Genomic DNA, 13174 nt, shown 5'->3' with positions numbered 1-13174 from the left:
TTATTAGCCGTTTATTAGTGAACTGCACTTGAACATGTCAGTTTTTTCTACTTTTTCCTAACTTTGTGGGTTAGGATGAATTGGTTTATGGCAATTATGGTACCCCTCTAACCCCATTCCCGTTACCGCGTCTCATCCAGTTAAATATTCGTCCCGGTCCTTTACGACTATCTCAAGCACCAGTCTTGTTGTTGCGAGGCGAATCCTGAGGTGTCGCCACAAATACCGACACAGCGGACATGGTCAAGTAAGTAGGAAGTGATTCGAAAACTTTAGAAGCCTAAGTTCAAACATTTTTTACTGGCCATTTGGACAATGTCGCAGGCCACTTCACATATCAAACTGTCATCTGATCAAGTGCTGGATACTTATTAATGCTTAGAAAGTACTCTGAGGGTTTGTTCGAAGCAACAGTCAGGAGTCGTCATCAAATTATTTATTATGTTGCCACACAATGCCAACGCGGTGGTACTAAGGTCAGCTACTCGATGAATAGAAGATTATAATTCAATATGTTGTCTCGAACTTTTCAACAGCGGGGCAGCAGACTGCCTATATTGCCAAAGGAAAGCAGAACGGTGCTGGACAGTAATTGTAGAAAACTCACCCTTTATATCCTGTAATATTTCTACTCAAATGCCGTGGATGTTCTGGACACGAGTAAACGTTGCGGTCGTCAACAGGTAAGAGATCCACATCATGAAATATGAAACACTGGTAGTCATAGAGCGCCAATGACTGAATAAACCCCACGTTTAAAAGTTTAGCTCTGTTAAATTCCTCATTGTCAATCTGAAAACGTCAAACAAAAAACGTGTCAAAAGGCAATGGGTATAATTCTTGCGCGGCAACAATAGTAACGATACCAAACATTTAAAAGTTCTTCAAAAAGCTCACACACCCAGTTACCGAATATCTATTTTCTCAAAACCCTTGGCAGCAACGTTTCTCTCGTAGGTAACCTGAAAGCAGTTATTCATAGTGTTAGGAGGCAATACCTACTATATTAAGAGTGCAGAGTCAAGTAAAATAATTTTATACATTTGAAAACTTATCATCTGACATATACTTCTCGCAAACAGAAAATTCAAGGCGTACAAGATAATCGTAAACCGCACAACTATGTGGCAAACAGAACTGTCACGGCTTATTTGATGTTTTGAACGACCCCTACTGTCTGATGTATTTTTGCATCTTCATAGTAAAATAATAGAAGTGACACTGCTGAAGCTATGACTCTTCTTGGCTTGGTAATTACACTTTTTTAAAAGTTTGGCAGCAAAATGAAAATTATGCCCCCTTGAATTTGTGTACTGAACCTCACAGTTGTTTTTTTTTATATCTGAAGCATTTCCCGAATAAGTCTTGATCGTCATGTGAAGTTTCACATTGAAGGGTCAGTAATCTCTAACATACGTTGAAGTTTTAAATACAAACACAGCAGAATAAGCGGCACACTGGGGTACGTTTTGTGAAAGCGCAAAACGTACCCAGAAAGGCGAGGGTTTCTGCATGTCATTATTTTAAGACATGCAAACCACCCTGGTCATTTAGAGGGTAAGTACAAATACCCCTTGAAAATTAGCAGTGTGCAAGTATGCTGGCTTAATTTCTCGCCACGTGTAATTTCCTAAAGCCATTTACAACCCGAGCCTAATCAGTCTACTTGTTCATAGCTCTGTCTCTGCACACCCGTCTCCAGGTGCGATGTGGTTGTTGTAAAACATTCTTTCCCCTGAAAGAAATGTGTTACCAGTAGATCTAATTGTCAGGTTTCCTAACCACGAGGATAATGGGCGGTACACAAAGCAAAAGGGTGAAAAGCTGGGCTCAGATAGTGACGTTCTAATTCACTGTAGATGACCCTGATAGGTTCCCAGTCTCGCTGAGTAATTTTAGTGAGATACATGAACCATTACAAATTCTTGGTACACCTTTCGTCTCGCAAACATTTTTATAACATTTTACAACACCTGTATCAATTTTCACACTCCACGCGAAAATGGTAGATTAGATTTGTAGAAGTCAGATAGCATTCTTTCAGAACCTTTAGAAATATAATAATCTCACAACATGAAATTGAAATATCATTTATCACATGCCTGTTTAAAAAGCAGCTCATGGAAGCGCAACAGATACGTTTTTTTTAACAAGAGCCAACACAAGGCACATGAGCACATGGGCAAGGAGGAGCACCAACTGGAAGACGAATGTAAATAGGATCATACGGGCAAGTCACCCGCAGAATATTCACTCGTGAAGTGCCCTGAAGAAATGTTGTATGCAACGTACACCCAAGAACGGACTAGCAAATGTGATACCAACGCCAGCTCCGAAAGTGGAAGCGACGGGATACACCGCTAGAATACGTCTAGAAACTGCATACAGATCTAATGTACGACCAGGAACATGCGCATTGCGTTTTTGTTGGCGACGATCGTGACTTTCTGGCATAAAGCCGAGACTGCTACGCTGCCGAAAGAAGTTTAGGATATCTCCCACTTAAGTAATGTTTTGAAATGAGGCACAACGGGAAAAACGGTGAATAGAATGAAGAAAATATATTCTCGGTCTGACGCAAATGAGCTGGAGAGCCCAGGGCACAAAAAACGGCTAAACAGAAAAAACCCGTCCCTACATGTATAGTAGTGAAATCCCAAATGTTGTGAAAGACTACATGGGGACAGTGAAAGTATCGCCATATCAATCAAAACAGATGGTGTGCTTCTTATGTCACCAAATAAGCCATTCGGCAAGGCACAGCCCCTAACCGCGGGTATGTGGGATCAGTAGATGAATTTATGAGGTTGGCCCCCTTTGTGGCGGGACTGTCGTTTGTGCTGCGCATTGAAAAGACGGTTATCTTGTCTAAGGCACACTAGGTACAATCACTGACGCCCAAACTATGAACGTTTACTGAGCGCAGCACTAGCAACACAATGAAACATCATTTAGAATATATCCAACCAGGGTTCCATCCTCACGGGGCTTTAGACCTGTGAGGGATAGATCTAAGAGCGCAAAATGCCCTAAGATGTTTAATCAACCGAAAAGGTGGTGCCACACTACCTGATTACTTATGGAGGTAGATAAGCGGAAGGCGTTCAATAACGTTAATTATCCTGCAATACTAGAGAAGTAGCTCAGGGTAACCAGCGTGCTGAAAACTGGATTGGATTCTTCTTAAGCCGACGACTGTATTGACTTACAGCAAAGGTATCGGGATGAACCTACCAGATCTAATTCGTGAATAGGGGCGTTACCAAGGTGTATTCTCGATCGACGTGCTATACTTTTTATGACTAGAGTAGCAGCAGCGCCAGAAGTGGGCGCATTTTGCAATCTACGCCATCTACATAACTATTTCGGATCAAATCGCGGGGCGTTGATTAAAATTATGTTAACAGGACTACAAGCACCTATCTACTGCCTTACAGACACTTTTCCCTGTTTTAGGCTATCCTTGCGCCAGATGAAACTGAGTTTCTATCTTTACACACTAGCAAGAGCTTTCTGGCGCTATTCCAACTAAAGATATACATATTGGACATTCCCATTCCACTCAAAACCGACTTGATTAAGCTTTTTGTATTACCAGTGGCCAGCAGGAGCAATTGCGAACGAGAAATCATTAAGTTCAAGTTGCGCTGAACTCAATTTGCTACATCTAGTTACTCGAAGGCCGAATACATTTCGCGGCACATGTCAAATGGCACTAGATACGCTGAAAAGGGCCGTGTCGCTAGGTATGGTATAATATGGAGTTCCGGTGTACGACCTCACTGAAACGGACCGGAAACATCTCGACATCCTATACCGAAGAGTTTTTTGTACAATGACTGTCCTACCTCGACATACAATTATACCCGCACTGGAAAATTCTGGTGCCCAGCTGCGAGTTATACTGGCAATGTTGAAGCCTTGAACATGTCCTGGGAGTGCATTTTAAATGGCTAGCATAATAAAAGTTTCCAACGGCGTCATCCAGAACTGCGGAAGCCTTTATAAAACTCCCCTATAACCGTCTCATTTAGTATAACACATTTCTGTAATCTTTCAGTACAACATATTTTAAATCAATTTTTTTTCTTGGCGGGCACAAGGAAGCTTAGATCAGATACCCTTTTGCAACCGGCATCAACCTGACCCCAGCTGCTTCTCCTGGCCGTCCTGGCCCCGACCTCCCGACGTCAGGGCTCCCGTGACATGGTCAGCACGCTGGCTGCAGTTTGTGCGTGCTGCTTTGGCGTGTGTAACACGTCATGGCTTCAGGACTCACGTCACGCTTCCCGGGCGCGTGGAGATCGTGGAAACCACTCCCGGTTCGGGCGAGCGGGCGAGTGCTCGCGCGTGCGTCCACACCGGCATTTGTGCCAGGAGAACGGTGACTTCACGAAAGCCCTTTGAAACCCCCCTATCCCTTCCCTGAACTGGGTTGTATGAGGGTGAACTCCCCGACTGGGTTCAACAATATCCCCAGCTCTTTTCTCTTCCCTTATTTCTTAATAAATCACCACCACCACCACCACCCTCCTGTCATGGTAGCCGCATCGGTGTTGGCTTTTTGGGAACCAAACGTGACAGGGTAAACGATACTGCAAATAAATATTTCCTCTGCGGTCGACGTCAAATGTGCCATTCTACGATGAGCGGCCGGTAGGCACGTATATTAGCAACAATAACACGAAACATTGGTGTCAGTACTCTTTTAAGGCTGAGCGCTGCAGTGATAAACTCCTTTAGTTTCCGTGTGAACTAGCTGGCACAGTATCAAACAATATTTTCCGCAGATACCAATCAGATACGAATGAGATGCAACGAATCTACTGGTTTTCAGTTCGATTTTGTATACGTGCTGTGTATGTAGCTGCTACACCATTTAAAATTTACAGGGTCCATCTGCGACGTTATAGGCCAACGCGATGCTGTTACTGTCATCGTTCTCGCGATATTTGCGCTTGAGCACCGCGAGATTGTAGTTAAGAAGGTAAGCTAACAGGGTGTGTTAGGTGGAATTTTTAAAAATACTGTTTTGAATAGCCAGAACGTTGAATAAAACGTAGCAATAGGTACCGCCTGGCAACACTCTAAATGCAGAAGCCCACGTACCGGGAAACAAAGCAATTTGACTGCCTCCATTTGTAATCTTACTTATAAGTTAATCCATGACTATTGTAGTTTGGAACATAGCCCGGCTGTATTGCGGGCCACTAATCATCACACTTTTAAAGCAGTCATGTTTTGCTTTATTTATATACGAAGTAAACACACACAACAGGCGATAGTTGAAATGTCTTGGTGTTTTCTAACAAAAGTTTCTGCGACGTGTGCGTATTCCCTGTCCTCTATTTTTTCTACATATTGTGCTTATTGTTCTAGTTATACGCGCACGAGCCAGTGTCGCAGTAACAATGCTGGTTTGTGCGTACATGAGTAGATGGCTATGTTAACTATGCAACAACATATTTTCACCTGTAGCCCCCGAAATTTCTGTGCAATCAAACAATTCACGCAATTTAAGGCCAAACCTTAGTGAGCGCTCAAAGCAATTTTGATACGGCTGCATGTTCAATTATAAAAAAAATGGCAAGTATGCAATGTCTGTATCGCGTAATGTTTTGGTGTTTCTTAACGCGGTTATCTATAATAATTTTTGTGCTCAGTTGCAATGTCTATATTGGATTCATCATTTGTCAGTGCTATCTCCACATTAAACAGAGCTTGAGAGCGCGGAAATCTGGCTTTCCAAATACTGTCCATTTCTGCCAGTGCATAGGGGGTTTTAAAATTATTTATTTCATTATCCTGTGCCAACACGGACGTCCCGAACACAAGACGAATGATAAAGAAGATAAATTCCAGGATTATGCAATGTTTGTGGAGACAATTGTGAGTGGGCTGCTTGTTTAAAATTCGGTGTGTTTTGAGGTTACCGAATGCCAGACAAGCCACTTGGCGAACAATAAAAAAACATTTTTAAATATCAGACCTCGACACAGGAAAGTCATAAGCTGTCATAAGAAGAAAGCTATATTTGACAAGGTTTCTTTGGGAGCTGGTGATTCTCTAGAAAAAGATATTACTCAGTAATTTCCATTCCCAAGAACTGCGTTTTTGAGAATTCCGGAATTAACATGTGCGCATTCCTTAACTCTTCTGACACAATTACGCTACGTGTTTTCAGCTGACCTTAACAAAGACCAGACAAATATGAGCCCTTAAAAACATATTTGTCTAAAATTTATCCTTGAAAATAACTAAATCACTGGGCATCTCCTGTTTCAGTTATGGTAAACAGATCTAAACATTTTTGTTTAATATTACCGGCGTATATATCCGTATTTTGTAGCTAAAATAAATCGGCAATTACAATTTTATATTCAATAAATGGAAGTAACATACTGAGTTTTTGTTATAACTTTCTTCATGTGAGAGTAATGCTTGGGAAAGAACCACGGAAAACGTGAGACAATACCCTAGGAATTACCCTCGATTATAAAGCAGGTTAAAGAGAAACTGCCACACTTTCAATAAACCCTTTCACTCTTTTCTTCGCGTCTGGAACCACTGCAAAAGCTATAGTTATCGCCAGCACGGAGTGGCACTGAGTAAAGTGCTTGTCGCACCACATACGCCTTCCATTTCTGCTACACTTTTGAGCCTTTTTTAAGTGGCTATCAAATACCCTTCATTACTACAACTGAAGAAAAAACCGAGCAACCGCCGCTACATGGCCTTAGTGACCTAATTCGAGCACTCAAAGAACGGCAACACCGGGAAAGAGATAAACGTTTTTGAGCGACTTTACAAGTTATCTGATTGCTATACAGCTGTGTGTTTTGGCTGAGGTACTTTTATACACCTAATCTAAGTACTGGGTGCGTTGGGTGACTGCGTTCTGCAAGCATTTAGCATTTCAAAAAAAGTTGAGAAATGTTTTGCAGGGTCCCTTTAAAACGATAAAACTCACCACAATACACAAAAATCGACGTAGATTAACATCGAAATTTTCAACCCATCTAAATGGAAAATCAAGATGACCCATTCACGTTGCTATGGTTATTATCACATTTGTGCAACACATGCACCATAGGTAATAAAACAAACGTAAATGGCAACAATCATTTGGGTTAGCCGCTTCTCTAATGGGTCAAAACAGGCATTAGAAAGAGAGTGACTGATTCCCTCTCAATGCAAATGCATTTCTGAATTCATTACAAGCGAAATTTGGCTCCGGCCGGTTTAGAGGGTCTGTGACTGTGGGATTATGATTATATACATAAACGGCAGTAGTAGTAGCATCACCAAACTTATAATAACAGAAAACTAGGACTTCGCAATCAAGAAGTGACTATTTGGTACGGCAAAGATGCAGACAAAAGAGGTACCGACTGTGCTGGTGACCACAAATAAGTTTTACTAACTTGTTCTATGACGAAAACCCCATATTCAAGCTGTTGTTGGGCAAGGAAACGATGAAGGTTATAAAGGAGCACATTTAGATGTTCGGAGCGATTACGATACGGAATGAGAATGGCCACTCGGTGCCTTGAGGTGCAGTTGCTTGGCTTGAATCGGCCACCTTCGGATACGTGTGGAAACTTGTGTATGACATCCGTTAGCGACCCGACATTCAGAACCGGTTCAATATATCCAACTGCAATGAGGAAAACAAATTTTTTGTCAACCAATTACCAGCGAAATATATTGTGCTGATTACTACAAAAATGTAGGCTGTTGCCTTATTGCAGTCCCTGTGTGGATTTATGCTGACCTAATAACACAATACACTAAGGCATTGCAGGAATATACCGATTAGGTTGTGTTTAAAGGTCGCGAAGCAAAATGCAAAAATCAGCCTATACGGTTAAAGAATGCATTTAAAACAATCAATATTCATAAGCGAAGCGATTAAAATGCATAAAAAACTGCATAAAATCCCGGCCTGCATGTTAAAATCTTAAATATATGACCATATATGAAATTCGTGATTCTCACTGCTCAATACGAGGCTGTCGAGAAAATAAATTAAAAAAGAGGGATAACTACACCAAGAAAAAAAATGAAGCCGAACTGAAACCTCAAAATTTATTACAGTTGTGCAGAGTATAAAAGTGTAATATGACATCGAAAAGGCTCTGCGGCACAAATGAGAGTATATCCAAAAATAGAGGGCATGTTAGGTTTTTATTGGGGACTGACCCGGAGGAATACATTTGGTACGGATGTCATAGTTTCAATCCCAACCACTGCGAAGAAAATATACTCACTAGTGAAGCTTTTGCATGAAGGCATTGTGCTAAAAGTACCGTAGAGACCCTATGATAATGTAAAGCGCAAATGAGTGCACAAAGCCTTACAGCAAACGCCTGTGATGGCGAAATTATATTCTTCACCCTCCAGTTTTAGTCACGCTAATATTAGCACAGTATTCTAATGCTTATAAAAACATGTAGTATGAGATAACAAAATTTTGTTCAGCCGTTATAATAATGGTAACAAAGTTTTAAAGAATAAGTACCAAATGTAAATTTTATATGCAAAAACACCCATTCTAACATTGATTAAAGTAAAAAATAATTTTCGTATGTTATAGCTACCTATCTTTTTTCTACCTGTTATAGAAATATCACAATATTATTTGATTTTTTACGTCGCTTGTTCCGGGTTTCCCACCTCTCCGCTGAAAATAACTCAGAAATCGATCTTTACCTTGCCTTACGTAGCCTGCTCATTCGAAGCCCAGATGAGTTTTGTAAGCAATGTGGACACCCCCTCTTCAAATAGAATTACTGTGTTGTATGCAGTACACTCTATACGTCAACCATACGCAAGGGAGCCGTTTGAAATAGATGTTCAGGAGGATTTCAAGCGCTCTGATTAAGTTTTAAATATGGCTAAAAACTTACTGGCTGCTCTTGGATATATCATACGAGTTAGTGACCCGTTCCCCAATCAACAGCTCTTACCCAAGTTGTCAATTTCTTCTATAAAACTTGTGTGTTCCGAAGTGTATTTTCACTAGCTAAGATTGTTTCGCCTCATAAAAAAGGTGATCCGACCCAAATACACAATTGTCGAGCATTTTCCAATCTTCAAGCGGAGCTTACTGTGGCACGCGGACAACCACCCCCCGCAAGGGCGGGAATCAGTCACAACGCAGCTCGTTATCGGTGCATTTATGCGGGGTGGTAGTGCGCTGCGTGCATTGGCGCGCGAGCTGAGATTGCGGACTGGACGGTCGTCGCATCGTGTCAGGAGCACTTCGGGGCCTGTGTTAAGAGCCCGAAGGTGAGTAGGCCTACTGATCGTTGTAAAGGTGAGTAGGTCTCATAGTTGGCGTACAATTTTACCTAACAGAAAACAAGTAGCAGCTACTGTGAGTAAAATATATTTGTTCCTGCACAAATGATTTGATATTTTTAGAAAGACGGATACGCGAATAGGTTCACAGCGGAATGGTTTTAGAACATTTTTTTTTAATTTTTTTACAGTTGTTTGAACAATCATCTCGACATCTACTCTTTTTACAATATATCCTGGGCTGTAGGTCACAAAGTGTTACAAAACGGCAGCACATGAAGCGGGACATTCACCGTTCATCAACCAAAATTAGCAATATAAAAATCTCGAAATCAATGGATACTCCGTTGATGAACGCAGTACTGAAAAAATTTTACCCTTGTGTTTCACTTCTATGTGGCTGCAGCGCGTGCAATTTCGTGAGGACAATTCACAGTCCCGAAGGCTGCGTTAGATAACAGGCTACGAAAACAATCATTTAAAAGAAACAGCCCTAAATTGGGTAATAAAATGAACTTTTATGTACACCACCTCGTGACAACATTATGCGATGCGACACACTGCAACAAAAGGAAATTTGGTAAAACAGCTGCCTAACTCAATTTAAGACACCGAAAAGCGGGCGTTTTTTTCAGTAGCCACGCCATTTAGGCGTCATATAATATTTAGGCGTGATATTCACACAATTAGGCGTGATATTCATGATATAATATAGCTGGGCGTGTAGAAAGGAAGAACAGAAGAACATTAAGAAATCAAAGCATTTAAAAGGTTAATAACCACACCGCCCGTCCTTTAATAAGTTAGAATTTTTTTAGTTATAACTGCCCGCTCCTGTTAAGATTCGTTTAATTCTCAGTCTCTCAGTTGGTGCGATGTTTAGGTATAAGACTTTTGAATGCTTATAACATCAGCTTTACTTCATGTGTTTTAAATATTCCAAATTATGTTTTGAAACAAATCATGTTGAATGCTTGTATGGTGATGGCGGCATATTTTTTTATATTTACGGCACACAAAAATTATCATCTCACGCCTGCCACAAGTTAAGTGAAATTAATGTTAAAATGCTTTTTGCGTACAATTTTATAATGGACCATAAGGGGATATTATATAGTGTAAAGTTTTATTGAAGCCATACTGTTAATATAATAAACTACAAGCGAAGGTTAGATCTTTTTGCAGTCAGCAGGTAAAAGGAAATTTTAAACATTGTCGGCTTTGCTGTAACACTTTCTCATTCACTTTGTATCCCCGACTGTCATCACTTGACCAGACGCTTGGACGGCACCCTCTCAAGCTCCTTCCGCTTGCTACCTATACCCACGACCATGGTCTTCTTCCTATCGGTATTTTTACCTTTCAAGGCGGCGCGTATTATACCTGCGGAAGTGGCCCACCATCCTCCGGTGCTACGGTTTCGCTATTGCGGAGCATGCTCACATTCTATTCGCAACTCTCTAAACTTTACCACGATTATTTCTACTCGATGATGATGTTTGGATTTTAATGGTGCAAGGGCAACTAAGCGCAAAGAGCGCCAAACAAAAGTAATTTGATGAGAGTTGCATGAAACTAAAAGTAAAGCATTTCAGTAAAAATAAACAAAGTATAACACAATGTAAAGAATTGACTTGTGTAATGGGCCTGGTTGACAAGAGTGATGACAAAAAATGAGGTGTCAAAATTTTACTTCGGTAAGAAACTCAAAAACGCGTTTAATTGAAAACATGGGCTGATCTCCTAGAAAGTAAGGGTGGGTGTTGCGGAATATGTTGTGTATAGTTGTCGGAAGTGTTTGAGTCGTCTTATGCCAAATGCCCTGTATTGAATGAGTAGGTGGATTACGGATAGGCCCTCTCCACGCTCGCTGCACATGGGTTTTCGTGATCCAGTCAGCAGGTGGGCGTGTGTTACATGTGTTTAGCCTATCTGTAACCTTGCTACGGCAACTTCTGGGTGTCTGTTGTGTGAATCGATTGTGTATCGTCCCAAGTGTGGTTTTACAATGCGCAGTCTATCTGCCCAGTCCAATGTTTTTGCCGTGTTTACGTAGTTGTAGTTTTATGTGTGGTTTGAAGTCTGCGTAGGGTACTTTAGTTTTGTGCACTGTGTGTGCGAGTGCAGCAGCGGCATTTTCACCAGCCACCTCGTTTTACGCGATGCCTGAGTGGCCTGGGACCCAAAAAACAGTCACCTGAAAGTTTGAGCCTTATGCTGACATAATCGTCCTAAGAACGAAATTGATGAATTATAGCCTCCACTTCTGTCACGATGATAACGCCGCCCGCACTACGCTTAGTAAATCAGCGTAAATAACAGATTTTTGAGTATCACAATTGACAACGTGATTCACAGCAAGAAAGATTTCATAAGCCTCTGCTGTGAAGATGCCACAAGTTACATTCATGGTCTCAGAAATATTAAAATTGGGCCCGTACGCAGCACCTGACACGGCGGAGGCAGTTCAGGGGCATCGCTCTAAAATTTTGTACACTGGTACTTCTGCTGCAGTGACTGAATGTGGTGCAAAGTCGCATTTTTCGGTAGCCTATTTTTGCCTACTTCGACGAAAGACAAGTCAACCGAGAAAGTGCGAAGGTGCCAAGGTGCTATAAAATCAATGCAAGATGATTTGAAAGGGTTCAAAAAGGAGACATAAAGTGTAATCCGCCTTCTCTCTCTCACTATTTGTGAGAAGGGAACAGGAATGAATGGGCAATTTAAAAAAGAACTGTGATGTGGATGTATCAATGAAACAGGTTTAAAGAGGTGATTATCAATTAATGAGACTCTACAAGCATATAAAAGATCAACTTAAGCTTGCTGGCACTCTACGCACCATTTGTCACATTCCAAATACAGGCTTTCGACAGGGCTTCTACGGGAAGGGTCCTTCAGAGGCGAAGCCCCATGTGCAGCACTGGGTAGAACATTTTTAGCGCTGTTTTGTGGCCGACCCGTAGATAACACTTCCATGATCCACACGATACCCTACCAAAGCGTCACAAAGGCGTAGCAGGAGTTGTGTATCCGCACCGTATGATTGATAAGATAGGACGTTCAGAATAAGCATTGTTTTAAGGCGTTTTTTTAGTCGTTTAATGTGAGAGATGAACGTGAGTTCGTCATCCATCACCGTACCCAAAAACTGTTGTTGCCTTTTAGGAGGAATTGGGTCACCATTGAGATTTATTTCAGGATCGGACCTTCCTCCGCGTCTCCTTGAGAGTACGACTCACGTACATTTCATGGGATTAAGTTTGAAACCATTCTCTACTGCCTAGCGCGAGAGTTTCTCTACCACAAGCTGGACTTGACGTTTACATATGGATATGTTACACGATTTAAAAGATATTTTTACATAATCCACATGCACTAAACAGGAGATCGATGGAGGAAATGCTTTGTGAAGCAAATTCATCTTGTCGTTAACAGCGTGCAGCTCAAAACTCCGCCTTGAGGCATACCATTTTCTTGAAGGTGAACTCTTCACACTGCCGACCCGAATCTGACTTAAAATGTTCGTTTGAACAAATAACTATCAAGAGTGTTCAAGATCTTCCCTGTTACACCTTACGACGTTAGGTCTGTAAGAATGCCGTAACGCCACGCCGTGTCACACGCTTTTTCGATATCAAAAATACGGTCATGCAGTACTGTTTGTGTACAAAGGCATCTTCAATGTACGATTCAAATACAGCAAGTTGATTATTTGTAGATCGTCCTGCCCGGAAGCCAGCCTGGCAGCTCTCAAGAAGACCATTGTACTCTAAAAACTACGTGCGCCTCGGGTAATTATCTTCTCGAAAAGCTTGCACAGACAGCTTGTCAGGGCAATGGGTCTATAGCTTGCGGGAGGAGAAGGGTC

General features: G+C 41.5%; 1 protein-coding gene across 2 annotated transcripts in view; it reads right to left on the bottom strand.

Annotated features, from left to right (window-relative positions):
- Nucleotides 1-13174, bottom strand: part of LOC144165299 (beta-1,4-N-acetylgalactosaminyltransferase bre-4-like) — a 40680-nt gene that overhangs the window by 18883 nt on the left and 8623 nt on the right. For both annotated transcript variants that reach the window (XM_077695417.1, XM_077695418.1), the window contains exons 3-4: nucleotides 7425-7657; nucleotides 608-792 (exon numbers count right to left, since the gene is read on the bottom strand). In XM_077695417.1, coding sequence (XP_077551543.1) covers nucleotides 608-792; nucleotides 7425-7657 — 418 coding nt within the window. The remainder of the gene's footprint in view (nucleotides 1-607; nucleotides 793-7424; nucleotides 7658-13174) is intronic.

This window comes from Haemaphysalis longicornis, unplaced genomic scaffold (genome assembly GCF_048455015.1).
Source record: "Haemaphysalis longicornis isolate Haplotype H1 unplaced genomic scaffold, Haemaphysalis longicornis Haplotype H1 scaffold_14, whole genome shotgun sequence".
NCBI lineage: Eukaryota > Metazoa > Arthropoda > Arachnida > Ixodida > Ixodidae > Haemaphysalis > Haemaphysalis longicornis.
Note: the sequence above shows the minus strand (reverse complement) of the source record. Positions and strands in the feature narration are given on the sequence as shown.